This window comes from Caretta caretta, chromosome 10 (genome assembly GCF_965140235.1).
Source record: "Caretta caretta isolate rCarCar2 chromosome 10, rCarCar1.hap1, whole genome shotgun sequence".
Classification (NCBI taxonomy): domain Eukaryota; kingdom Metazoa; phylum Chordata; order Testudines; family Cheloniidae; genus Caretta; species Caretta caretta.
In genome coordinates, this window is record NC_134215.1 from 48,108,408 (window position 1) to 48,134,907 (window position 26,500).

Consider the following 26,500-nt stretch of genomic DNA (forward strand, 5'->3'; position numbering starts at 1 on the left):
GGATTTGTTAGTTTTTTCAACATACAGTAATGGGATATTTGCTTCAATTCATAGCAGAGACTGAGGATGTACAAGAAGATTCTGTCGACCACCTCTCTTTCTATTCAAGACCACATTGACGACCTGTAGTCTACAGATCAGGAACCTATGCTTTAAAGATCGTAAAACTGTCCAACTTTTGACTTAGCGTCCACTTTCCTAAATCTCATATCACAATTTTTAGTATAATCCCTTCTACCAAGGATGCTGGACTGTTATATATTGTGGTTGCTACCCCTTGATGGTTTGACCATGGTTATTTCTTGATTCAATATCCGAGTGTTATTCAGGTCTAAGTCAATAACCTCTCCTCTTGTGTAGCTACAGACTAGCAATTACAAGAAGTAATAATTTAAAATATTGAAAAACTCCTTCTCCTCACCTTATTCAGAGGTTGACATTTTATATGTGGGGAGTTGAAATTGCCAGTTATAACTATTATTCAAGACAGCGGTCTCTGGGCCCGCTCAATGTTGTGCACTCACTTCCTTTTTCTGGTCAGGAGGCTGGCAGTAGAAGATAGTATTCTTTTGAGTTGGAACCTGAATCCAGTACACACACTGCACTTCAAAGCCTTGTTCACTTTCACAGATGGGATTTATAATGGGATCAAACTCAGTTGTGTTCAAAACTGACAACACAGAACCCCACCCCATCTTGATTTCTGAACTCAAGACTGCCATATCTTGGGTAGTGATGTTTTGGCTTTAATGGACACAATAGTAGCTGGGTAATATGAAACGCAACAACTTATTATAACATAAAAAGAATCTGCATTTCTCAGACTGTATGCTTTCCTGAACTGGAGCCTCTGTGTGTGTTTGGATAGTGCCTAGTGTACGATGAGTTTTACCCAAACGCAAGTAATAATGCCAAAACCTGGGAAGTACCTTTTCAGCACAATAGGAACTGCAACAGATGGGTTTTTCCTCAGCCCATCTATGATGTCGGCTGCTTTGTCAGCATATATCCTCTGCAGCGCCTTGCGGTGGATCACCTCCGATGTGCCACCCAGAGTGTTGTCCAGCCGGAATTTGGCTTGCTCCTCAGCAGACAAGCGGGAGAGTTTCTTTTGGATTGCCTCTAAGACTCTGATTGTTGCCAGGTTGGTCTCCAAGACAACATCCAGCTGAAAGGGAAGATGCGTCAGCCATAGTACAATATTACTTGCTGGAAATAAAGGTCGGGTCTACACTATAGACCTATATTCGTGTAACTATGTTGCTCAGGGGTCTGAAAAATCCACACTGAGCAATGTAATTACATCAACCTAGTCCCTTGTGTAGACAGGGTCATGTCAACAGGAGAGCGTCTCCCATTGACACAGCTATCATGTCTCAGGGAGATGGATTAACTAAGCTGATGGGAGAAGCTCTCCCATTGGCATGGGAGCTTCTTCACTTATGCGTTGCATCAGAACAGCTGCCGTGTTTTAAGTGTAGACTTACCCTAACATTTAAGTGAAGCAAAACAAGAACTTAATACTTTTGTAATGCTTTACATGTAAAACAGGAGGCACTTGAGAAATGGTTTAATATTTCCACATTTGGTTGTTCTAATCTACCTACATTTCATCTGCTTCCTATACAATATTGCATCTTTCCACAAGAAGTTACAGGTTACCAAAATGCTTCCTTTAGGAAATAAGATTTTCCATGTGTGGGAGGTACACAATTGACAGCATTACTACAAAAGGAAGTCATAATCTTAGCATAGGCAAATAATTGCTGAGCTGACTTCCACTTGGAGTGTCAATCATTTAAACACTCTGTAAATGTCATTTTTCAGACTTAACACAGGGATTTATTTCAGCCCCTATGTACTAGGTGGCTAATAAAAGGAAGCATTAATTATGCACCTGTCATTGAACAGTTTTATTTGGAATGACCTAAACTGAAGAGGAAGAAAGTTCTGCCAAAGCTACTGACCAGGATAAAGTCAATGGGCTGGAAGGGAAGGGGTTGGTGATCAGAAGCAGTTACTTGAATTTTGCTCCTTGTATTCACAAAGGCTGAATAGTCCTTAATTAGAAGCATAACCATGTCCACCAAAGGCAGGACAAGTAGTAATGGGCTTAATCTGCAGCAAGGGAGATTTAGGTTAGATATTAGGAAACTTTCTAACTATAAGGGTAGTTAAGCACTGGAATAGGCTTCCAAGGAAGACTGTGAACTCTCTGTCATTAAAGGTTTTCAAGAACAGGTTGGACAAACTTCTGTCAGGGATTGTTTAGATTTACCTGGTCCAACTCAGTGGAGGGGGCTAGACTCGAGGTTATTTCCAGTCCTACATTTTTATGATTCTATGATCCTATAACCATGTGAGACATGGGTCACCCAGAAAAAATGATTCTGGGCATCAGTATTTAAGCAGTATTATACCATACAGCTAGGCAGTTCATAGAATCCCAGACTTCCCAAGAAATGATTTTGGAAGAACTTCTACCTCAAAACGCTCATCCTCACATCTGTAGATGTGTTCTTCGTATTGTGTCTTCTTGGAGCTAACAAAGGTGGAATCCTCAGACCAGGAAGGGAAGGATACCCAAGTATCATTCAAAACCTTAGGTGCAGGAGAAAAGCAGAAGACTGAGGGATCTTTTCTCTGAGCCATCAGAGAAGCAGACATCCAAATTTATATCATCACATGTTCCTCTGACAAGGAATCTCAGATTCCCTACATCCATGGTCTCTTTTCCTTGGTGAACATTCTCTCCTGTACATACCACAGGACCCCTTATAGCCAAAACTTGACCTTTTGGGCATACTGCAAAAGCCAATGATTTGACATTGTCTGCGGGGAAAGCTAGGGGTTTTTCTCCTAGGGAAGTCAAAAAGAAGGGTAAAAGTAGTATTTCTGTTGCTTTGGATTTATTGGCTGGCTGAGTTAAATTTGTTCTGTTAATATGATTGTTTAATGATGCTGGGTGGTCTCACTGGATTATTGTAAGTATAATAAATTGTTAAGGTGCCCATGGCTTTTTGTAGGGACTTTATATTCAAACATAGATATAAACCTAGTCAGGTGCTTAAATCCATACTCTGGCACCTTGGCCTCATTCTCAAAGGTCCTGAGCAACTGATCTTCCACCGACTGCAGTGGGAACTGGGATTTCTCAGAACCTCTGAAAAAAGAGGCAAGGTGCCAAAATACAGATTGGGAGACCAATCTCAGCCAAGCAAGTTTGAAAACTTTGGCCCGTTTTCATAGACCCTGAAGTGTGTGAGGCTGAATCACTAATCTCCTGCAAGACAGAGTTTGTTAGGATACCACATAGGTCATCCTTTAAAGACATGTTACAGTAAGGTTTTCAAATTATGCAGCTGGTTTTCACCATGTTATTTTATGCTAGCCTACCATCAGTCCAATTAAATGTTTATCACCTACAACAAAAAAGCACTTCCATTTGCGGGTAACTGGTCAGCTACATCCTGCCTTTCCTTCTCCATGGCATCATGAGCAAAGCCCTGCCTATCCCCTCAAATGGAATCTTGTGGCAACATTTGTGGTGGCAAAGATCTTCACCGCCATCTAGGTAAGACATTTAGCTGTGCTCTGGGGTTCCCCTCTTCTCCAGGGAATCCTCTTAATCCCTCCTATAAACCACTAGGAACTTAGATAACCTCCTGTAAAAGTCCCTACCCCACCCGTATCAGAACCACTAGCCTTCCTCAGCTGATAGGTAAACAGTACTAGCCAGCACCATTCCTGCATTGATCAAAAAAAGGTCGTTACAGAGCATAGCAAGGACTGTGCACATCCCCTGACTCTGCACCTCCTGCCAGGAGAAAAGGAAACTCTGGTTGTTGATCTGTGAAGTCTCTATAAACTGGACAGATTCTTTTAAATTATGTATTCTGAGAATCCCATAAAGTTTTTCTGGTGTACATACACACCACAACTGAAACGAAGGAAAACTTTATGGAATTCTCAGAAAGCACAATTTTGTGAGGAATCTGTTTTCACTCTCACACTTTCTCACACAGCTGGTAGCAGCACTACTACTGAATGAGGCAGGGGTTCTGTGGAAAAAATAGTATGTGATGATGAAACTGAAGACTATATCATAATACATTTGCACATGTGGGCGAATTAAGGTTATACTGGCCAGCTTTAGCATTTCCTAACTTCTGAGTGCTTGACTTTGCAACTTTTCAGCATACTAGAGTTATGCAGTCAACTCCCCTTATTGCCCTTTTTTACCAGCTACCATTCAAGTCCTAGCAGACTGGAAATGGGCTTCCCCCAGCATGCAATTCCTTTGGCTAGAGTGCCTTACCTCTTTACATAGTGGAGTCCGCCCTGTGCACTTGGGCTGCTGGTAACTCTTGGGCAAGGCTCGGTAGCTGGAGCCCAGTCTCTTACAAGAGGCATAGTCTATCTCCATGGCAATCCCCTCTGTAGCCCGTTCTTTTGGAAATGTCTCCATGTGAACAGACTCTTTGTAACCCAGAAAGTTTTTAAACCAAGTGAACAGTTCTGGGAATTTCCTAAGGGAAAAGAAACATACAAGAAAGCCTTGAAAACTGTAGCGACTTAGAAATCAAATACCAGTGCTCTAAGATACTGGGTCAGAGCTGCCACTTGAGAGAGATGGTCCAAGACGGCCCTTGGAAGTCACATCTGGGGACAGAAGACTCTTGGCCACTCAACTGCACTTTGAGGAGGCCTGGTAAGTGGATGCCAGTGCAGAAAGTCATTCTGTTTTTCTTTGGATTGCTCCTGCTTCTATTCATCTTGAAGGCTATTTTTTTTGGTGGCAAATGCCTTCACATCTGGGAGGCTGTTGCCATGATGTCTGAGATCAAACACTTTTGTTCTGCCTCATCCTCACTCATCTCAAAAGCTGGGTTCATATGAGGAACTGGGTCTGCAGCTTCTCCCAGAGTAGGCAAGACTTGCCAGGAGCACTCTGACAACATTTTCAAACTGAATCTCTGACCATTTAGGTTAGATATAAAAGCCAGTTGGCTGGTTTCTAACCTATCTGCCATTCAGGGACTCAGCCTTAAAAACAGATCATTACTTTCCTGATTGGAAAGGGGTAAAGAAGTTGAATACTGATTCTAGGACTCCACTGAAGAAAAATTCCATCCTTGAAGAGTGAACCTCACACCACCAAAGCCTCAGCTGGTGTTGCACAATTAGGTGGAAGATTTAGAAAATACCAGCTGATAAGTAAGCACATAGATATTGGTAACTGAAGTGGATTCTGCTTGTGAAAAAATAATCTTACTCTCTGAAGACCTTATTAGAAACTAAAACCAATACAGGAAGAACTAGAAATACTAGTGAATAATCACAGTTACGACATAACTGGCATCACAGAAACTTGGTGGGATAATTCACATGACTGGACTATTGGTATAGAAAGATAAGCTTGTTCAGAAAGGACAAGCAGGGGAAAAACCAGAGAAGGGGTTGCCTTGTATATCAAAGACGTATGCACTTGCACTGAGGATGAGATAGATATGGGAGGCAAACCTGTTGAAAGTCTCTGGGTAAGGATAAAAGAGGCAAGAAAAACAAGGGTGATGTTATCGTAGGTGCCCACGATAGACCACCAAACCAGGAAGAATAGGTGGATATGCTTTTTTTTTTTTTTTTTAAACTAATAAAATTATCCCAAACAACAGGACTTGGTAGTGATGGGGGACTTCAACTACCCAACCATCTGTTGAGAAAATAATACAGTAGGGCACAGATTATCCAACAAGTTCTTGGAATGCACTGGAGACAACTTTTTATTATAGACGGTGAAGAAAGTGACTAGAGCAGAGGCTATTCTAGATTTGAGTCTAACAAAGAGAGGAACTGGCTGAGAATTTGAAGGTGGAATGCAGCTTGGGTGAAAGTGATAATGAAATAAGAGTTTATGACAATGGACTTCAAAAAGGCAGACTTTAGAAAACTCACAGAATTGGTAGGTAAGATCCTGTGGGAAGCAAGTCTCAGGGACTTCAGGAAAATTGGCAGTTTTTTAAAGAGACCTTATAAGGGTACAAGAGCAAACTATCGCAGTGCATAGGAAAGGATGGATGTATGAAGAGACCACCCTGGCTTAACCAGGAGATCTTCAACATACTGAAACTCAAAACAAAGCATGCAGAAAGTGAAAACTAAGTCAAATTATAAAGGAAGAATATAAAAAAAACCCACAACACCACAAGTACACAGGGACAAAATTAGAAAGGCCAAGGCACAAAACAAGATTAAACTGGCTAGGGACATGAAAAGTAACAAGAAAACATTTTACAAATGCATTAGAAGCAAAAGGAAGACCAAGGACAGGCCCATTAACTTAATGAGGAGGGAAACACACTCACAGAAAACACAGCAATGGCTGAAGTGTTAAATGCCTTTTTCATGTTAGTTGTCACAAAAAAAGTTAGCAGTGCTCGGACAATTAACACAATGAACATCAGTATAAATGGGCTAGGATCTGAGGCTAAAATAGGAAAAGAAAAGTTTAGAATTACGTAGACACGTTAGAGGTCTTCAAGTGACTAGGGCCTGATGAAATACATCCTAGAATACTTAAGGAACTGGCTGAAGAGATCTCTGAGCCATTAGTGATTATTTTTGAGAACTCATGGAGGACAGGTGAGATCCCAGAGGGCTCAAAAAGGGCAAATAGAGTAACTATCTGTAAAAAATGGAATAAGGACGATACAAGGAATTACAGACAGTCATCTTAATGTCTGTACCCAGAAAGATAATGGAGCAAATCAAAACCAATTTGTAAGTACCTAGAAGAAAAGAAGGCAATAAGTAACAGTCAACATGGATTTGTCAAGAACAAATCATGTCAGACAAACTTAATATCCTTCTTTGACAGGCTAACAAGCCTTGTGGAAGGGGGGGAAGCAGAAGATGTGATATATCTTGACTTTAGTAAAGCTTTTGATACGGTCTCACATGACCTCCTCATAAACACACTAGGGAAACATAGCCTAGATGAACCTAGTAAAAGGTGGGTGCACAACTGGTTAGAAAAGCATACTCAGGGAGTAGTTATCAATGGTTCACAATCAAGCTGCAAGAGATATCGAGAGGGGTCCCACAGGGATCTGTTCTGGGTCCGGTTCTACTTAATATCTTCATAAATGATCTGGACAATGGCAGAGAGAGTGCACTTATAAAGTTTGTGGAATATACCAACTGGGAGGGGTTGCGAGCTTTTTTGAGGACAGGATTAGACTTCAAAATGATCCTGACAAACTTGAGAAGTGGTCAGAAATAAACAGGATGAAATTCAATAAAGACAAATGCAAAGTACTACACTTTGGAAGAAATAATCAATTGCACAAATATAAAATGGGAAAGGGCCCCTTAAGAAGGACTACTACAGAAAAGGCTGGGGGGTTATAGTGGATCACAAACTAAATATGAGTCAACAATGTAACATTGTTGCAAAAAAGCGAACATCATTCTGGGATGTATTAGCAGGAGTGTTGTAAGCAACACACAAATAATTCTTCCACTCTCCTCAGCACTGTTAAGGCCTCAACTGGAGTAGTGTGTCCAGTTCTGGGCGCCACACTTCTGGAAAGACGTGGACAAACTGGAGAAAGTCCAAAGGAGAGCAACAAAAATGATTAAAGGTTTAGAAAACATGACCTATGAGGAAAGATGGAGGGGAGCGGGGGGGGGGGGGGGAAGAGAGAAAAAGATGGGTTTGTTTAGTAAGAGAGGAGGGTGATAAATTATTCTCCTCAACCACTGAGGACAGATCAAGAAGTAGTGGCCTTAAATTGCAGCAAGGGAGATTTAGGTTAGACATTAGAATTGTAAGGATAGTTAAGCACTGGAACAAATTACCTAGTGAGGTTGTGGAATCTCCACCCTCAGAGGTTTTTGAGAACAGACTGGACAATCATCTGCCAGGCATGATCTAGATAATACTTAGTTCTGCCTCAGCACAGGGGACTGAACTAGACGACCTATCAAGGTCCCTTCCAGTCCTACATTTCTGTGATCGCCTACAAAGCTTCAACAATAAGAGAAGCTTCTAGCCTTATTACTAATGCTAATTAATCATTTCATTTATTGCATTTTTGTCATTACATGACAGAGGGACTAATGTCCCCAGCTCTAAAATAATAAAGTGAGCTTTACTGTACCTTTCCAGATATAGATAGTTCCTGCTCTAGCTCAGAACACACAAGATACATGAGAGGAAGAGTCATTTTAAAAAGTTATTTTTATTGATTTAGGTCTAATATTTTACTTTTTCTAGCTAACATCAGGCTCTTTCTTAATGACCCAAAGTTTGCCAAGTTTCAATGAAGCGAAACAAAGATTGTAAGTTGTTTGCAGCAGTCTTTCATATTGTGTTTGTACAGCAGCCAGAAAAACGAGGCTCTGGTCTTGATTTAATTTATCATCATCTTCGCTTTGCCTCCTTCTCTGCCTTGTGTGCTAATTCGGTCTAGAGCAGCATGGAATACTAACCTTGCAGCCCCAAACTGATGTAAGAATAACTAAGGTACATAAAACTTACATACAGTCTCTGCCATAACTTATGGTGGAATTGTTTTGTTCACTATCAACTCCCAAAGAAGGGTTTGTACCCTCTTGGTTTACAGTTTTGCACTTCATGGTGTATTGTTCTGGACATTAATTTGCTTTGGGGCAAAAACTGATCTGCTCAATTAATTAGCAATTATTCCTTTTTCGAGTTGGTATGTTCTGTATCATAAAGACAAAAATACTATATTTATGGGGGGGGGGAATAGTCACAATCACAAAGCAAGAGGCTGCTAGGGCACCATTGTTTGATCTTCTGAAGAAGGGTAAAAGGATCAGTAATAACAGCACCACTTCTGCACTCCTCTTAGCTGCCTTTTCATTCTTTGCAGTCTCTAGGAAGCCACAAAACTGCCTCTTTCAGGCACTTCACCAGAAAGGGAAAATGGCGGTCATCAAATCAGGTGACAATGTGCAAGAAAAAATGGCTGTTCTTTTGCTTCAATGAAGGACAGCCAAAGAGAAGAATCTAAAATCTAATGCACTTTGAATTTATAAAGTACTTATAAAGGATCTCAAAGTACGATTGGTGTTCCTTTTATCTCATAGGCCTGCTAGTAGCATGTGGCAATTTGCCACCTACATTCATAATAAGAAGTGTTCAGGGAGGGCTGGAGGAGACAGGAACCTCAGAGGTGACACATTTGGATCTCAGAGGTGAACCGGTATTAGCTCACTGCTGTAAGGGCAACTCTCTACCAGTTATTTTGTGAAAAGAATTAAGCAAACAGCAGGGCACACAGATAAACTAGTCAACATTAACATTCCATCTCTGGTGTGTACACTTTGTGCTGCAGGTAGCTCAGGAAATCAGATGCCCAGTCAAACTATTGAAGCTGTGGAGTGCTGGGCCACAGAACCAGCTGTAAGTTTTCTTTCTTTACATGGCCACACAAGTCAGCATTTCCTTCCTAGCTCCCGAACAAAAACAGACTAGATCCCTTAACGTCACCCACCTCCAATCACTGACCATATAAAGAAATGGATTTGCCCATCCTCCACTTACCCCAAGAACGGAGAAACTAGCTGCACAAGCTCAGCCCGGGAAATCACCTCCTGATTAAAAATAACCAGGCAACGAAGAAAATTTTCATACGCCTCCGTACTACGCAGAGCTTTGCGGACCTTACATACATATGGGAGGAAGAAAACAGTCAATACAGAGTTGAGAATGAGTGCAACCTAGACTTAATACTGTGCTCTCAGGTGTTATCCTGAACAGATGAGGTTACTCTCACAGCCAGAATCAGACACACTCTTTTAGACTTGGGAGTTTTATGCCATTACATTTAAATGCATTTCCCCTGCCCATGCACTACTACTGTGAACAGGTAAGGTATAAGAACCTCTGTAGAATAGAACAGAGCATAAATTAAACTGGGTCTCTGGTTCTCGCTTGCGCAGACCATGAGGCAAGAATGATGACTGATCCAAGCATGCCGTTCTCCTAGTGGACATCCTCCTCCATCCCAAAGAGGTAAGCAATCAAGATCTTTGTGTCCACCCATAAGGAGAAGAGCAAAATATGGGAACACTGAGAAGAGTCTCAGTCAAAACTGGTTCATAGAACACTGTCAGCAGAGATTACAACAGCTGTCTGCTGTTCTGCTTCTAGAAGCAGACGCGTCACACAGGTAATCCTCTACCCACTAGGGCAAACTGCAAGTCCAGACAACAGAACCATTCACTGTAGCCTAACAATCAGTAATCCACGCTACAGCAGTCACAACTTTCCAGCTTGCCATTATCACCACAAAGTGGTGTTTGTAATCCTCCTCTTCTCAGTAAGACACAGCTGAATCAGATTCTTTAAAATACCATTACCTTCCCCCATGAGAACAATTTGCATCTTCACATCAAATAGAGCAGTAGCATCATCAGGTTATTCATCGTTGTGATTCAGACTCTCCTGCTAGGATTTCTACATTTACTTAGGTTAACACCTCAGTGTTTTCCATCCAACGTATGGGCTTTCGGTTACCATTACCTCTCCTGCAAACCTGTGCCATACCCCAGGGATCAGGATGGTGTCACTAGCACGTGGATATGTAGTTAAAATGAGCATTTGCCTGGGGTCACATGCTCTGCTACATGCAATGGAGGAGAGAGAAAATTGTGGACACCTCAGGGAAGAGTACAAGGGACTACTTGGAGGCATCTCATACTGCCTACCTGCCTCAGTCTAGTCTGTGTGGTCAGGAGATGCGGCAAGAAATAGGTAAAAACTGCACAACATGGTTTGTTCCCACTCAGGAAAATGTAGCTTACAATGCAACTGACTCATTTAAGCAAAGTTGCCCCCACTTCATGCAGCTGGACAGGGGAGGGGAATGGAAAGAGTGACACTGCCAACACAACAAGGTAGGCCATGTCACCAGTAGCATAGGGGGCTCAGAGTGACGGGAGATGAATGTGAACTATGAACAAAGATGCCTTTTCCTGCAGAGTTTTGTCTTCCATGACAACTGGCAGCCACAACCCCTGACAGCTATGCTCTGCTGCCATCTTTACCTACCCAGAGGGGACAAAGCCGTGGATCAAAGGCAGCTGAAGAGCCAAAGATGGACTTTAGGGGCAGGGATATGCACAGAATTTTTTTAAATTAATATATATCAGATATATAGACCAGCTGATAGCACATGTAGTTAAAAGATGACAGAAGTCTCATTCTGGAGAGAACGCCACAGACTTCGCTGTGTTTAGTTACATTGGAAAACCAATGTGCTATGAGCATGAATCAAATGTGCAAAACTGTCTATTCAGAATTTCATCACTCACCTTCTCGAAGAACAGAGATTCTGTCCCCACCCCATGTTTGCTGGCTTCTGCCAATGACTGGTCCTTTAAACCAAGCAGCTTTGGTTTCTTCTGCAAAAAGCAAAAGTAAAACCACAAAAGGAGGATTAAAATATGCAATAACAATATTTTGCACAGCTATCATGTGAGGGCATGTGTTTCAACTTCCCCGACACCCCATGTACAGTACACCCTTGCTATAATGCCCTTCATTATTACAAACCTTTGGTTATCATGAACCTGGTCCCTGGAGCCCGATTACAGTACAATACTGTACTGTGTTTAAAACAAAACAAAAACACGTTGCACATACTTGCACAATTTGTATCCAGCCTCATATGTTGAGCCCAAGGGCAGAAACTAAGGAGTGGGCCCCTACCCCCCGTCCCCTCTCCTGGGGCTGAAATCCAGAACCCCAGCCCCACTGCTCAGGGCTGAAAGCCGGAGCCCCAGACCCCCATTTGTTTTGATTGTCTTTTTGCTATAACAAACCCGTGGCTATAACGAACAAAAGGCTTGGATCCCAACAGGTTCATTATAGCAAGAATGTACTATTCTTTCAAATAGAACAGTCAACATCAAGTTTTTAGGAGGAGAATTATATTTGAGTTTCTACTGGTCCCCCAAAATTAAAATATTCACTTCGCTCCCCTCTTTGTTTCCCCTGGATTTTACATAATTGCTTTCCCCATACTCCTGTTTCACGGGGGGGAGGAGGAGCCTTTATTTTTCACTAGCAGCAAAACTTTAAATAATGTTTAATGCAAAGATGGAAAAAACGCATCAAGTCACTTGCAACAGTCATTGCACAGAATACACCTCAATATATTAGTTCTGTACTTAACAACAATGAAGACAAATTCCTTTAGATTTCTGCCAGAATCTCTCCCACCTACTCCAATCTTGCACCTCCCCATAGTTTCTGCATTTCTTTGCTCTCTTCTTTTATTTGTTCCCAGGGTCTTCAAGGAACCCTCCCTCCCACAGCTACACATCTCATTCTCAGAGGACTGCTGGAAGCTGACCATTATTGTTATTTGCTCCATCATTCTGGAGGCAAGTGGGATTAAATTACTAGAGAGATGGGTGCTGTTGCTTTCCTTTACAAAGCAAAATGTAGAGCTCTGGGATCACTGGATAAGACTACCAGCACAGACAGAAAAGAGGCAAACTTGACCCGTACAACCTCAATAACCAAACACTACACCACTTTGCCATTTCTGTTTCATTGCAAAGCTTTATCCACCCAGAAATTCTGGTAGCTTGTAAAAGCAAGGCTTGGTTAACAGAACACAGACTCATCAGAACTCTCAAATTACCTTTAGCATGGGAAGAACACACAAGAGCCCAACGTACCTGCATTGAATTTTGATTTAATGCAACCCCTGGGATACACCATAACTATTCCCCTTTTTTACTTCCCCCAAATGCCTTGAGAACAGCATTGCAAGCTTTTCAGACAACCTGTCACTTGGTCAGGTTTACTGAGGCTTCTCCCTATCTACTCCCTCCAAATGCTGCTTTATTAAATAAAACAATATAATCAATAAACATATCCCTGTGTATTCTGTAGCAACACAGAAGAAGAAAGCAAGCACTGTTCCTCTTTCTCCACTGGTAACTACTGCCACACTACTCACACAGGCTGCATCTAAGTCTCTAGCCCTCTTTGTATGGATACTACTAAGTCCTGCACTTAAAGGCAGACCTGAAAGGGTCTAATTAGAAGCCTGGGTAGGTCTCCTTCGCCCTCAATCTATTCATAACCTGAAATTTGAGCCTCAATATAAACAAGTACATAAAATGCATTCTACTCTGTGCCCTCAATTTTTGCCCATTACCATTATTTCTGGGAGAAAAGCTGTGAACTATGCATGTTCTTACCTTCACTGGTGGGGTTGCTCCAGTTCCTGAGTGCCGTCTGATTTGACAGCCATTTTGGTTGGGTCTTTGTTGCTTGTTGTTGAGCTGGGGTTTCTTGATTGTACCACCATGGTCATTTCTCACTGACTCCACTTTCTCTGCAGTTGTCTTGCTTAACAGCTTATTTAAAAAAACCCACAAGACTATTAGTAATGTGAGCTTCTGGCGCTGGGGCAAAGGTGCATGTGAAACCCCGTCACCTTAGCTCTAGCTGACCAGTGCATTTTACAGCAGTGATTATAGTCCTAGAACAGGTCTTTGAGGCACAGGAGTCACATTTAAAGATTTGTCAACAGAGACTGTACTCCCTGCCCTCTTTTCCCCATGTGCAATGAAGGACTGTTTGAAAACACACTTAGAAAAGAGGAAAGCAGTGTACTTTTCTGAATTCAGTTTTCTTGCATAGCCAGCTTTCTACCAACTAAATTAGTGGGGTTGAACTCACCACAGAGCTGTTAGCATCTGGCAGGAACTGCCCAAACTCAGAGAGTAAATCCTCCTGGTTCTTGAAGAGGCGCGCTACCTGTGCGTACACCTCCTGCTCTGTCAAAGCTGGTGTGTAGTTACCACCTGCCTCCTTGGCATTCCGCTGCTCTTTCTGTCACAGGAACGGGGGATGTGAGAGAGCAAAGGAAACAAGAACCATTACAGCTGCTTTCCCTAGTTTCTGCTTTTCTTTCCCTAGGGAGCAATACTTAATGCAACTCAAAACATTCATTCCTGAGTTGAGAGTTTATGTTTGTTGCTCCTGTATCGCTAACTGGAAAATCAGCAACCGAAAGAAAAACTGAATATGGTGGCTGGCAGCTCCTCTGAAAACAAAGAGTCATTCCAAATGCTCAGGGGGCAAACATCAACTGAAAAGGTACCGATGCTGGATAGCTTGTTCTCTCTCCTTCACATTAGATGCATTATATCCATCACCCCTTTATGCCCCAGGTTCATACAACATTTGGTTTAAAAATCCTGCCCACTATTTCAGATCATTGCAATCAGACGAATGCTGATTTTGCACTGTTAACTCACACGCAGTTAAACTGGTTTGAAATACATAAGTTGCCCCCCACTCTCCCTCTAGCTAATTATTTGCTACTTGAGCATGTCAGTATGTCAATCTTCCGCATACCCCCTTCAAATACACAATACAGGCGTAAATTAATTTTCTATGGTAAGGCATGACACACATTTATACATACTTAAAAGCACCTGCATGGGTAGTGCACGTATACAGTGTTCCACTAACCTGATACGTGTGGAGGATCTCCAGGAAGGCCTTATAGATGTCTGGCTGTCCCTGGAACCGATTCTTGATTTTGTTGACGTAGTTGATGGCATGATTGAACTCAACTGGCTGATTGTTCTGCAGGGACGGTGTGGTTCCAAGAGAGATTGTCACAGGTGTATGAGGCTGCACAGGTGGAGAGCGTGGTGATGCATATGGAGGAATTGGGGGAGTCTGCTGGCTGGCTGGCGTATGTGCCTGCAATTGTGATGGCTGAGAAGAAAAGGGACACTTAGTTTTGTCTTAGAGATTTGTGTTGTGGTAGTTTATTTCATTCAGATCAAATCCTAGGAAGAGAACATGTAGTATTAAAACGCAACAAAATCAGTCGCACACAATAACCTGCGGGGGGGTGGGGGGAGGTGGAGAGGCGCAGGAGCTGTTCCCACAACTGATGCCAACAGCAGAGCACCATGCACAGGGTACCTCTGTGAGATGGAAGCTCTCAGTCTACCCAAGATACTTTGATTTGACCAATGGAGAGGCTGAGTAGGCTGGACATACCCTGATGATACTAATGCCCAGTGAAATAGCCCCACCCGTATGTTTCAGCACTAGGGGTTGTGGCATGTTCATTTCTTGGTGTTCTTAACTCCACAGCTGGGAGTGTTACAGCAAATTTTTGTTTGCACTGATGGAGATGGAGGAGGAAAGGTACACTGAAACTAAGTCAATGTTGTCTATCCACACAACTCATCCACACAAGAAAATTTCCTAATGGTTGATCCTGGATGGAATTTTATTTTTATTTTCAAAAACTGATTCTGCATATTAATGGATGTACCAAATAAATACATATAAGAAAACAGAGGAAAACTAATGTAGGATGTGACAATCATCTAAAGAGCTGATACAAAGCACACTTGGTAAAACAGAGGAAGACCTCACCTTTCAAGTAGTGAGGAAACATTTGACATTACAGAGCAACTCGATTTTGGCTGAGTCATTTTTGTCTTCATATTTCAAATTAACAGGAACCAAACCGCATAGACTTAACTTGCTCCAGGGTGGCTAGTGATTGTCTCCATTATGAAGGTATCCTGTACTCCTGTACTGTATTCAGGCAACTGAATCTGAAGATACTTTCCTTTTCCAATAGTCAGTTAGTCACATAACTGACACTAACAAACATGAAAATCAATTTAGGATTTTAAAATTTGGTTGCTACTGTGACGAAGTGGGAATGTTCTTAATGTTTTAGGGAAACTGAGGCACCCACACAGTATTCAGAGAAAACATTACGACCATTCCCACTTCGTCACAGCTACCCTTTAGTGGGAGGCTCAACAAAATCACAGAAGGGTCTAGAGCCAACTTGGAGCTGGTAATTTTCAATGCAACTGAAAATACTTCACCTTCCACTGCCTTCCAACATGCATTAAAGCTGTATTTTGGAGAGTGTTACTGGCAGTTCTGGTAACAACCCTTGTAGTTAAGGTTGGCTTAAACTTAACTACATTAAAGCATTATAAGACCTTGTTTTCAGTTGCTTATAACTTTGTCAAACTAACTCTTCAAGCTCAAGTTTCTTATGCCTGGCATCTGCTTCAGGCTAAAGTTTCAGCATAAACAGTTCAGCTAGTTCTGAGAAGGAGATCAAGGAAAAGCATGTTTTGCCCGCGCTAAAACGAATGCTTACAACCATTTCATTGAGATGCTCTAGGGCTTCCATGCTTTGGAGCAGGGACTTGAAATCTGAGATTTCCTAATTTTTGAGTGTTTGACTTTGCAACCAACCTTAATGTTCTCTTCATGTATTTTTTGCATGTTATTTTTATATAAAGGCAGAAGACAACTACCACTAGTGCATCACTCTGAGGTTCTATTAATGGTCAGAGAATCCTGCTGCATGCTACCAGCGTTGAAGAAAGGGAAGGTTATGGTCATCTAGTCTGGCTTCCTGCATAACACAGGACATATGATTTCACCAGTGATTCCTGCATTAAGTCCATAATTTCTGGTTGAGCTAGAATGCATGTTTTACAAAGACACCCAAACTTGATTAAAAAAAGACTTCAAAAGAAGAATCCACCATGTCCCTAGGCAAATTGTTCCAGTGATTAATTACCCCAAATGTTAAAATTCTACATGACAGATACAAGGTGAGTGAGGTAATATCGTTTATTGGACCACTTTCTGTTGGCGGAAGGGACAAGCTTTCAAGCTTCTCAGAACTCTCTCTCATATGACCTGAGGAGGACTTCTGTGAAACTGAAAAGCTTGTCCCTTCCACCAGCAGAAGTTGGTGCAATAAAATATATTACTTTACCCACCTTGTTTCTCTCATATCTGGGGGGACCAACACAGCTACAACACTGCAAACAACAATGGAAAATTCTACATGAGAGTTTCATACAGCTGCCAACCCTTCCATCAGGATTTCTGTTTCTCAGCGGAAAACAAAAATAATGTAGGGGAATATCAAGAAGTCCTCTCTGTTCAATATTTATCTATTGCTTTATCGGGGCCCCATATCAAATGCAACTGAGCTAATTAAAAAAGGCATTCATCTGGGCGTACCAGACCATCCTCGGATAATGGTCTCTACCACATTTTGCTAGAGACTCTGGGTATCTTTCTTTCCCCAAATAAAATGTATAATATTGGCTTGCATCTCCTTTGGTAGTCTCCAATTGAAAGGTTTGAAATTTATTGATTTTGGATAGCAAATTCATTTTTTAATCAAAGCAATATTTCCAAACTAATCAGTAAGGTTTTTTTGTTGGTTTTTTTTTTAAATAAAAGCTTTTAAGAAAGGAAAGTAAGCTGGAGCCAAAGAGACTATTTAGGCAGGAGCACAAACTAGGGTTTTGAGATGCTACAGTAACAAAAATAGAGTCACTGTTTCATACCTGAATTTGCCTGCTCCAAATCTAAAACTAAAAAAAGGAGTTTCTGAAGTTTTGGACCAAATCCATCACTTTAGATTCCATCTAAAATTTACTTTACATCCTAAGACTTTTCCAAAGTCAGTAATTTTCTAGACAGTTCTGTAGAAACATTTATATTCACATATGGTCCTTTTCACTGTGCTGGCAGTTCAGTGACTGATTATTTTCACACTCGTATCATATCACCAGGCAATATGACCGCTCTCCAGAGATGGTCTCCATGAGTGATCATCCTATCATTCACATGCACACTCACAGCTGCTGCTGCGGAGCCAAACTGGTACATGTTTACTGTCGTTTTCATGATGTGAAAAAGTTGCGAAAGTGATTTTACAGATATTTCAGTTTTTACATTTCCTTTGATGAAATGTTAAGCCTTTTGCAATCTTTAGTTTCTTACCATTTCTAAACAGGGACTAGGTATTTCACTCTGCCTGTGGTATCCAAAGTCTCTCACCTTGCTGATTTTGGCAGGTGGTGGCTGTGGCGCGGGCTGTGCTGGGGTTGGGGTCGACTGTGCTGAAGGCTGGGATTGATGCTGAGGCTGCGGCTGTGGCTGCGGCTGGAGGCCATGTGTGGGGATCTGGTGAACCTGCCCTGGTGTTGTCACATTCACCATGTCATTAGTCTGCACCTCAATTTTGTAGCCAGGTGGCAAGAAGGTATTGAAGCCCATGATCAAGTCAGGGTGACCTTTGAAGAGCTGAGACACGCGGCTGATCACTCCTGGAGTGTCAATACTGAAAAGGAACAAGAAGATAGAAAGGTCACAGATCTTGCAAAGGGGCGCTCACTGGCAAACTGGGAACCCCACACAATGGAACTATACTTTCCATTCAAATTTTTATCTAGCCATCACTAGCTTGTGACAAAGCCAGGAAACAAGACAAAACTGATTCTTCCTCATGTATTATTTAACTTGTTCTTACGTTACAGCCAATTTTATTTGTCCAAATAACACTAACTCAATGTGATTTGGTCACAAGTCTGATCGCTCTGCACCTACTGGCAAGCAGACAACCAAATGAATCAGCTGTAAGGACTGAACTGGGAACTCCAACTTTCTAAGCAGAGATTTGGCACAAATGAGGGGATTGGCTTAGGCTCCAGAATGGAAAATACTGACCAACACTGCACTTCCCAGCACTGTCCAACCAGCAGCACGAATGGAGCAAACAGGAGGAAAAGGACTCTAGAGATTACCAAGGGATGGATAATCTCCAAAGTGGAAAGTGCTAACCATCTCCTGCCTGCATCTCCCAAACGCACATGCGCACACACACTCTCTCTCTAATCTAATATGAGGAAAGCAGAATATAAGTTGTTACCTTTGAGATTTGAATTCCTTCATTATGTCCAGGAAATCATTGTAGACCTGAGGCTGACTACCAAACTGCAGCTTCACCTGGTCAAGATAGGACAGGGCATCCTCCACCTGAGAGCAAAATAAAGGAGCTAAAAATACACCTCAGAGAAAAGTGGGTGCCCACTCTTGCGCATGAACACACATTTGGAAAGGCACCTGCCTACAGTAAGCCACTAAGAGTAAGTAATTAGGTAGCAGCCTGATCATAACATTGGCTAGTTTATAATCAGTGCTATCTGACCATTTGATACAGCCACATCCTATTGCTGGGCTCACACTGGAAAGATCTTGGTATTTTTCTGTGATGATGCAATGTACGTGTCAGCAGAAATAGTCACAGTGAACACACTTCAAAGTAACCATTTCATCACTGGGTGGGGTGATTGCTAGTAAAAACTCAGAGCTGGACATGCACTATTTTTCCTACATTTTTTTGTGGAAATTATTACTGAAGTCTAAAAATAAACATGGCGGGGGATCCTAGGAGGAAATTCCATGTATTAGTGCTGCCAAGTACACACTTGCCCTTTTTTTAAAAAAAACTCATGAGACAGACATTTCAATTTGGCTCATAAGGATTTGGAAAATGCTAACTGTGGATGTTAACTTGGAAGTACCTCAAACAGCAAGGAGGCCATGTGGACACTTAGTTTCTATTTACGAATGGTCCATATACCAATGTCTGATTTTCAGGAGGCGCTGTCTGAGCAACCGCAGCCCTCAGTGAGAATTCTGGGTGCTTCTTATATCTGAAAGTCGGGCTACAAATGAATACACTGCAAGAGCCATCCATCTCCCACTTTGCTCATTACCAGATTGTCTAGAGGTATGAAAGCTCCTACATGCAACAGAAGCCTTCTGGAATAATATCTGAGATCGACACTGGAGTTGTTCCTGTTCTATTGTATGGGAAATACTGAAGTTAATTAAAAAGTTAATTAAAAAAGAGATTTTAATCCATATTCATCTAAAGCCTGATCTTGAACCATCAGAGGTTTTGCCATTGATTTCGAAAGGAGCAGAATCTGATCCCAGAATATGGGAAACTAGGTCCCCTGGAAAGCAAGCGCTCTGTTGCTCTGTTTACTGTTTTAATGTAGGAACAATGAAAGACACTTCAATACGTTTTCCAAAAGAGAGGAGTAAGAAATAGACATAAAATCATATACATGTGTTCTTACTACAGCTGATCTGAATTTAACCACTTCAATGTTTTATTTTTGGTTGGGGGAGGGGGTTAAGGGAATTTATTGCAAACAGTCTAAGAACAGAGCCTTGCTCACTCCCAAGCATCTCCTCTACACCCACCCACACAAAGCAACACATTCAGAAAAGCCTCTAGATGCCACGGTAGTTTAACCCTTTCACACATGGGCTCTGCATCAAAGCTCCTTGGCCCCCCTTCATTCCTCCCTAAACCTGTTGATTAGAATTCCAGATTTCATTATTTTGCTACAGCATTTGAAAAGAAAATGCATTAACAGAGACGGGCGGGGGAGTCTTTGGCTTACACAGCCTAAATCCCCTTCTTCATACTGAAATATTAACAGTGTACAGGGCCAGCTTTCAAGTCATGAATTCCAGGCTTCTGTGGCTCATCAGGAAAGCTTTTAACAGACAGCCCAACTGGCTCTTCCGGGAGGCTGGTATTACATATGCAATAGCCAAGGACCCCAGATTACCCCCAAACTTCTGGCACAGGCCTCAGAAACTGCCGCCTGCTCTGCAGCAGCACAACATAGACAGAAGTCGATAGCGTTAAAGATTTTAGTGAATGAATATACAGAACTTCAATACTTACTTTCAATAAAATGTGATTTTTCCATTCATTTAGGCTGCTACACAAACTAAAGCTCACCACAGAGTTTACCAGGTCACAGAAGTCAGGGGTTTTGCTGATGAACACTGGTACAGCACAGACTACATGGGATTCTGTATTCCCTACACATAATGCTAGTGCCAGACTCTTGGGTTTGTTCTGAACACCATGCCAAAGGCCAAGTTCCAACTCCCACCAAGTTGTCCATAAATCTAGCCTAACGATCCTTCATTACAAAAAGATTATTACAAAACCAGCAACTATTACCTGAGATCTCTCATCCAGTTACATCAGACACCTGCGCAGATGAAACTACCGCCAACTAAGCAGATGCTGCCCTTCAAAACACCTATTTTACAGAATGATAAACTGGAACTTGGTGTTACCTTAAGCCTCTGGAACTGCTGTTGCCCCTGCACGGGTGCTGCTGGAGGGGTCGGGTGAGCATGACTCTGCACCACCTGGCTTCCATGAGGCTGCACTGGTGTAGTGTGATGATGTCCGCTATGGACGGTCGCTATAGCGGGACCATGACTGCCTGAGCTCTGGGGCACAGCCGACACCTGGAGAGGAAAGATCAGAAAGCAGCTGGGGGTTAGGGCTTTATCTGCTCTTGGAAATTCCCTACTGGAAAAATTGTGTACACTAACAATTCAAGCTTCAATGAGGACATGGACTTACATAGCGCCTTTCACCAAGGCACAGCCCTCACAGTACTGAAATGCAACCACTTCTGTGGTGAAACAATAGCTGCTTATTGTGAAGCTAGTTTAAAAGCAGCCTCGAGTCCTATCCATTCCTTAATGCACAGATGCTGCATAAATTTCATCTGGTGACTATCTGTAAAATGGGTATAAGAACCTTTATCCAATTCTTTGGGCAGCTGTGCACTGTAGCTGTTTATAAATAAATGCTTCAGCATCTCTGGATGAAAAAGTACAAACTACAATTCTGAATTGGCAGAATGTCACCAAGTCTGTACTTTCACCATAGCACCAAGACTAACAGCCTTATTCATTAAATGCATTTTGGGCTCTTTAACCATGACCTGCAAAAAGGGGAAAAAATGGCTGGTTTCTTTCATTTTCTCTGATTTACAAAGGCCTTGAAGATTTTTTTCAGAAGTACGAAAGGAGGGAACCCTCTCTGTGTTTATGATAGAAATTCAGGTCCTGTCCAGCCTGGAAGGCTCTCTGATGACTGGAGAACTAGTGATGTGATACCACCACAAGAGACAGGAGCGAAAGTAGAGAAGGGAAAGAGATTTTCAGGCAGATTTGGACAAATTTATCAGTGCGATTGCATGATCAGGGTTGCTTGTGATGGTAGGAGGCAGGGCTCAACAACCCCACGGCTCACATCTGGTTTATGTCTTACATTCCTAAAAAGCTCATGCTTCAGGGTTTCAGCCAGCCACTGGCAGAGGACAGGAAGGATTCTCCTCCCCCCATGTATTCTGGTAGGTTTTTTTTTATCTCCTTCCTTTGACACATCAGAGATGGCCATGCCTGGAGATGGGACATTTGGGGGGTGGCCAGGTCTCTAAGGTGGCACTAAGCATTCTCTCTCAGTTACTTGGCTGGCTGATTCTTGTTCACATGCTCAGGGTCCAACTGATCACTGAATGTGGGGTCAGGAAGGAATTCTCTCCCAGGTCAGAATGGCATTGACCTTGGGGGGTTTTCACCTTCCTCTGCAGAGTGTGAGTGCGGGTCACTTGCCAGTATTTTTTGGGGCTCTCTCATTTAAGCATTTCCCTGACATCTTTGGGGCCTCAGGCACTAGTGCACCTGGGTCCCTCCTATTCTCTGCCCATGGCTCATAACGGCCTAGTCTCCTGTGGGATGCAATACTTTGGTCTCATTTCAGTTGTTGTGTTTAGTGTGCATGCACTGGGTAGGGCTGGCGGCCTGTGAGTTACAGGAGGTCAGACTAGATGTTCTGGTGGTCCCTTCTGGCCTTAAACTCTGATTCTATGATATTCAAATTCTGGTTTTGTTTCTATCTATCTATTACCACCTATTTAATGGCACAATGATGAAAATTTTGGATAAAGAAAGCCTTTGTTAAAGATTCAACACCATAGCTCTTCAATGTAGGTGTTAGAGCTCTCAATTAAGATCCTTTGGACCTCCCAGAGATCCTCCAGCAAAAACCTGGGAATCCCAAACTTGATGCTTACCTTTAGAAAAATCAGGAAAGACAAGCAGAACAAACTCTTTTGGGCATGCACTTTTCAGGCCTCCTTTATACATCATAAACAAGCAAAAAGTTAAATTGAAAAATTCTTTAATGAATACTTAGCTTGAATTTTTTAAAAATTTGATTTAAAAAAATCCATTTTTTTAATAGAGAACCTGCTTCAAAACAAAAAACAAGCAAGGTTTTTTGCTCCTCCATTCACATTTAGAAGACTCTTAAGAAGGCCTGAGCGCAACACCAAACTTACCTGGGCCAACTCTCCAGACCTCTATCCCCATCTCTGAGTACATGCCTGCCTGCTATCTGCCTGCTGTTGCTGTTAGTAGTGAACATCCTTTTGGAGAGCCTGGGGTAGCATGTGCACATGAGTTGCTCCCTAGGCCAGTGCATGAGATGGGAAGTGCAACTGACCAGCAACAAAACCAAGGCAAGGATGATATATAGAATGCTGGGAAAAAACTAAGCAAACACTGAGAAAAATAGAGGACAAATATTTCTCTCTAGTGTTTCATTTATAGAAATCTTACATGCTGCTATTAGATTAATAGGTACAAATTTTTCAGATGATGCGATTTTCAAATTGGCAATGTTCCTTTAATAAGCACAAACGGTCAGGATCTCAAAAGGAAGAATGCCACCTAATCAATCACCCACATCACTTCCTGCTGCACTTGGATTTTCCTGGAAGTCTCCCATCCAAGTATTGATCCAATCCAGTCTTTCTGAGTTTATGAGCTGAAAAGATCACAGCAAAGGTTGAGTGGCTGCAGGACAAACTATCCTACTTAAAAGGGAAAAAAACCCACTTACTGGCCTACTTCTGAATAGGAGATAATTCAGAGATCAGGGTACAAGGATCCCCAATTTAGGCCTTAACTCAACAAGGTACTTAAGCACATACCTAATTTTAAGCTTATGATCAGTTGCCACTAAAATCATGGGACTTAAAGCAAGTGCTTAAAAATCAGGCACGTGCTTAAATGTACTGTCAAATTGGGGTCTTAATTTAAGAGGCCATTTTTGGCAAAATAATAACTGCTGTCACATGTAGAACCCCACCATAGATTATTAAACCTGCATCTTGCATTGTACAGTCATTGCTGTTCACACTAAGTAACAAGTGGGCATACCTGGTAGCTGGGAGTTACAGAATACTGAATTCCAGTGGCAGACTGCATGGTCTCCGAAACCGCCTCATATACAGGAGGTGCTGGAGCAAGCACACGGTGCTGGTGTTGGAAAGCTTCTGTGCTGCTGGTGATACGTCTCTGTTGTGACGCGTACACCGGTGACTCCTGCTCATCCAATCGCCGCTTCATTCTGAACTCATGCTCAGGGAAGCTCTACAAAACCTGCTAAAACAGTTCAATTAATAAACAGAAGTGATTGATCATTCTCCCTCAATGAATACAATGCTGAGCTCATCAACATGAGGCATAGCATAGGTAAGGCAGGTTTCTGGGCATCCATTTAACTTAATTATTTCTTGGATAATTTTTTTGAGGGGGGACGTGGGTTTGGAATCAGAATTAATTTTTTCAGGTGAAATAGTAAAATTGCATTTTTTTAAATACTAGCCTGTTTTAGAACTCAAATATTCAGTTTGAAAGTAGAAGTTGATAATTTCTTCAACAAACTAAACCGAAGTACATTTCTAATTTGAACATCGCTAACATATGTAGGTTCTGAACAAAGCCACGTTTGCATACTACACAGACTGGAGATGGTTGAGGAGTTTCTGGCAACAGAAGTCCAAGTAGCTCTTTCACTGTGGTGGTGAATCTTCAGTGGACAGCTGAAGGCCTTTTAAGTGCTTACATTGAAAGTGTGAAACTCATAGTATGTCAGCTGTGAACCTGCAGCGGCAACAGCCCAGGTAGGATGTTAGCCTGCCCTGTGGGAAGGGGTTTCCAGAAGCTTTGGGAGTGGGTATGGAATTTAATTCTAAATAATTTAGGGGTTAAAAGATGAGGTTCTCTCAGATTTTACAGGCTGAAATAAAGTTAGTAGTAAATCCAGAACAAGAAAAAACTGCAGACTTGCTAGTAAATTTAGTTTTGATTCCACATTCCTCGCCAATAAGTTTTACCCAGCCCCAGTGTCATTGCAGATCACCAGTGTCACAAAGTGGAGCAGGGCTAAGTGTCAAAAATTGGCCCCAATGTTTCCTCAGGACATCAGAAGACAACGATGAACAACCCACCTGCAGCTCCCTCAAGATCTTCTTGCAACACACATCCAAAAAGGCATATGCTCCTGCTCTAACCCAAATAGCGATTCCCTAATTCACTCTAAATTTGTGTCATTCTTCTGACCTCCGACCCCTTCAAATTCTGTAAATTCTTCTCTTTAATTGCATGACCTCTCCTTTCCAGCCAGGATATTCAACAACTGCTTCCTTCTAGGTGATGACAGTTAATGTCATTCCTGAGAAGTTACTTATTCTTCATACAACCACTGAGAGTGTTCAAGCACATTCAGTCTCTTTCTCCAATCCAGCACCACATCCTAAAGAGTGAAACTTTTTTCTCTGGGGTCTGGAATACACCTGGGTCTTTCCAAAGCAAATATATAGCCTTGTCAGTTTCAGTGTAATTAATGAACACAATTCACTGCTGGCAAGGAAGCTAACAGACGCAGTCCCCCAGCAGATGTAACTGGGCTCACGCCTCTCCCCCCAAAAACCACCGGTAAACCAACAACCTTCATGCCTCACTTCAAATATCAGCTTCCAAAAACATTCTAAGTTGTGAAGTTATACTAACTCTTCAGTTTGAGTGCTTAATTAGCCAACCAGATGACAAACAGTGATCATCAATATATGTAGGTATAACAAGTAAATGCACAACAAATTGTGTATCAAAAGTCCATGTGTAGCTTCTTAGTATTTAAGAAAGAATAATTGTGTAACTTCTTACTGCTTTCCCTGGAGCCTCTTTTCTCCTTCACTAGTTCTTCTTTCTCTCTGTACTGTGAAGCTTCCTCCATCTCTCAGAAAAGAATCTCCCATCAGGAACCTACCATATCTATTGTGAGGGGCCTTCTGATACTGATCAATAAGCTCTGGAATGAGGAGGAGGAAATTACTAAAACCTAATTCATAGGGTACTGAGCCTAACAGACCACAGTGACATCTGGAGAACAGAAAGGCAAAAATCCAGGAGAAACTGAGTTGATTTTCCTGGTTTTGTCTGCTATTTTTGGACTGGTCTCTGCAAATGACTCCAGCATCTGCCCCATGATTTCATTTACTGTTACCCTCCTAGGGTTTAGAAACATTTTAGCTTTGTAAAAAAATATTTTACAGATAGCACAGCTAGAATCTAAACAAGTAAAACAGCAGAATTTGGCCATGCACCTTTGATAGAAGCACCATCTAGGATTTCACATCAACATTGTGATAATAAGGGCATGTCTACCCTACAAAATTAAGTCGACATGTTAAGTCAACATATAGTTGCCACAGTAATTAAAGTGATGGTTCACGTCCACACCTTGCTCCTTCTGTCGATGGTGTGCGTCCTCACCAGGAGCTTCTGCTGACTTAACCATGTGGGACAGTGACAGCTGGAGTCCCCATCCCAGTGGGGAGGCAGAGACTCCAGCTGTGAGCCCCATGCTGGGCTGACAGCCAACAGGCAATGTAAGTAATA

General features: G+C 42.0%; 1 protein-coding gene across 4 annotated transcripts in view; it reads right to left on the reverse strand.

Moving 5' to 3' along the window:
• Positions 1-26,500, reverse strand: part of SIN3A (SIN3 transcription regulator family member A) — a 60,483-nt gene that overhangs the window by 15,621 nt on the left and 18,362 nt on the right. For 2 of the 4 annotated variants that reach the window (XM_048866222.2, XM_048866221.2), the window contains exons 2-13: positions 23,978-24,199; positions 21,032-21,208; positions 18,789-18,895; positions 17,918-18,200; positions 14,531-14,782; positions 13,733-13,885; positions 13,249-13,407; positions 11,347-11,436; positions 9,575-9,693; positions 4,319-4,529; positions 2,485-2,601; positions 930-1,168 (exon numbers count right to left, since the gene is read on the reverse strand). In XM_048866222.2, coding sequence (XP_048722179.1) covers positions 930-1,168; positions 2,485-2,601; positions 4,319-4,529; positions 9,575-9,693; positions 11,347-11,436; positions 13,249-13,407; positions 13,733-13,885; positions 14,531-14,782; positions 17,918-18,200; positions 18,789-18,895; positions 21,032-21,208; positions 23,978-24,166 — 2,096 coding nt within the window. In that variant the 5' untranslated portion in view covers positions 24,167-24,199. Of the gene's footprint in view, positions 1-929; positions 1,169-2,484; positions 2,602-4,318; positions 4,530-9,574; positions 9,694-11,346; positions 11,437-13,248; positions 13,408-13,732; positions 13,886-14,530; positions 14,783-17,917; positions 18,201-18,788; positions 18,896-21,031; positions 21,209-23,977; positions 24,203-26,500 lie in introns of all 4 variants that reach the window. The other 2 variants (XM_048866220.2, XM_048866223.2) reach the window with 1 other exon arrangement.